Source organism: Penaeus monodon, chromosome 22, assembly GCF_015228065.2.
Source record: "Penaeus monodon isolate SGIC_2016 chromosome 22, NSTDA_Pmon_1, whole genome shotgun sequence".
NCBI lineage: Eukaryota > Metazoa > Arthropoda > Malacostraca > Decapoda > Penaeidae > Penaeus > Penaeus monodon.
In genome coordinates, this window is record NC_051407.1 from 37559685 (window position 1) to 37561409 (window position 1725).

A 1725-nucleotide genomic window follows, 5' to 3' on the forward strand; every position below is an offset into this window, starting at 1 on the left:
AATACGTTAAGAGAGACAAGGAAGGACGGGGAGGAATAAGGTAGAAAAAAGGCGAGAAGAAAACAGTGAGAAAAATAAAATTAGCGAGGCAAGGAAGAACGAGAAGGAATAAGTTTAATAAGGTGGGAAGAAAATGAGGGAAAATACGGTAAGAGAAGCAAGGAAGGAGGAGGAATAAGATCAAAGGCTGGAGAAGAAAAGGGGAAGAGGAAAAATACGTCAGCGAGAAAAGAGAAGGGAATATATTTGAAAGAAGAAAGACGACGCAGACGGAAAAGGGAAGAGGCAAAAATACGTCAACATAAAAAGAAAAAAGAAGGAGGTAGATGGAAGAAAGTCTGAGAAAGAAGAATTATGAAAAAGAGGAAAATACGTTAAGAGAAACAAGGGAGTGGGAGGAGGAATAAGGATCCGGCTGGAGAAGAAAAAGGGAAGAGGAAAAATACGTTAACATGAAAAGAAAAGAGAAGGAGGTAGATGGAAGAAGGTTTGAGGATCGAGAAGAAATAGAAAAAGGGGGAAATACATTAAGAGAAACAAGGAAGGAGGAAGATGAGGAATAAAGTCAGACTGGAGAAGAAATGGGAGGAGGAAAAATACGTCACCGTGAGCAGAAAATGGAAAGAAGTAGAAATGGAGGAAAAAGAAAAAGAAAGATGAATAGATACACGTCAACTCGGAGAGAAAAGAGAGACACATGAAGGAAGAAGAAAAAGCTCTTAGATTGAACCCGAACACAAAAAAAAAAAAAAAAAATGGAAAGAAAGAAAAAAAGGCTAAAAATAAGAAAACGCGCAAGAAAGACCGAGCGCCTCCCCAAAAGGTCTATGAACCGGCGCGTAGGCCTAAGCTCACCTGAATGACGCCGCCGCCGGGTGAGTCCTTGTAGCTGTGGAGGAAGTGCTCGGGTAGGCCTAGCATCTTGGCCAGCCAGTCCATCACCACGATCTCGAGCTCCGTGCAGGCGGGCGACGACGCCTGAGACAGGGGGAATGATTAGCTTGTGGCGCGGCCCGTCGCAGAGAGAAGGCTGACGAGGACGGCCTTGGCCTGCTGTGTACACGCGGGATTTTCTGGTTCTAAAGCTATAATTTGGTGTTTTAGGATATATGTGATAAATCTGTCGTATAAGTTACCCTCAAAATTAGCTACGGATTAACATATCTGCTCTACCATAAACCCATATCGTAAACCATTAAACCAGTTTTGTTGATTATCGCCTTAACAAAAGATTCGTAACACCCGCTCGCCATTACTTTAGTCGACTCATAACCAGTCTAGGATAAGAACATAATCCGACGAACAGCAGCACCAACATAACTGTACAGAAATGCATACTGAAAGAGGGACACTATATCGTGGCCGACAAGGGAAGTCCATCGAGACACTCGTGTTGATTACTGCTTTATTCAAAGCATGTCTTGTTAGTGAGATGAAAACATATATAGAAACATCATAACAAAAGACAGTAATAAACAAAAATCTGGACCAAAATATACGTTTAAAAGTAAAATGAAGAAGAAAAAACTGTTCAAAGGAGACAAAGACAACACATCAAAGGGAAAACAAGAAGGAAAAGACAAAAAAGTGAACTATGCTAAAACGGGAAAAGAAAATAAATAGCAAATTGAATTGACTGATGAAAGAAATATCAAAACATCTTTTGTTAATTAGACTTTGAGCGTGAATAGTGTTGGGAAATTTCAGAGGGCAACATAAAGGCAA

At 40.6% G+C, this 1725-nt stretch overlaps 1 protein-coding gene across 1 annotated transcript in view; it reads right to left on the reverse strand.

Annotated features, from left to right (window-relative positions):
- The window catches only part of LOC119587115 (histidine decarboxylase-like), a gene marked incomplete in the record, with an annotated part of 81576 nt that overhangs the window by 19783 nt on the left and 60068 nt on the right, over positions 1 to 1725 (reverse strand). The window contains 1 exon segment of the mRNA XM_037935867.1: positions 856 to 978. Within this exon segment, the coding sequence (XP_037791795.1) occupies positions 856 to 978 (123 nt within the window).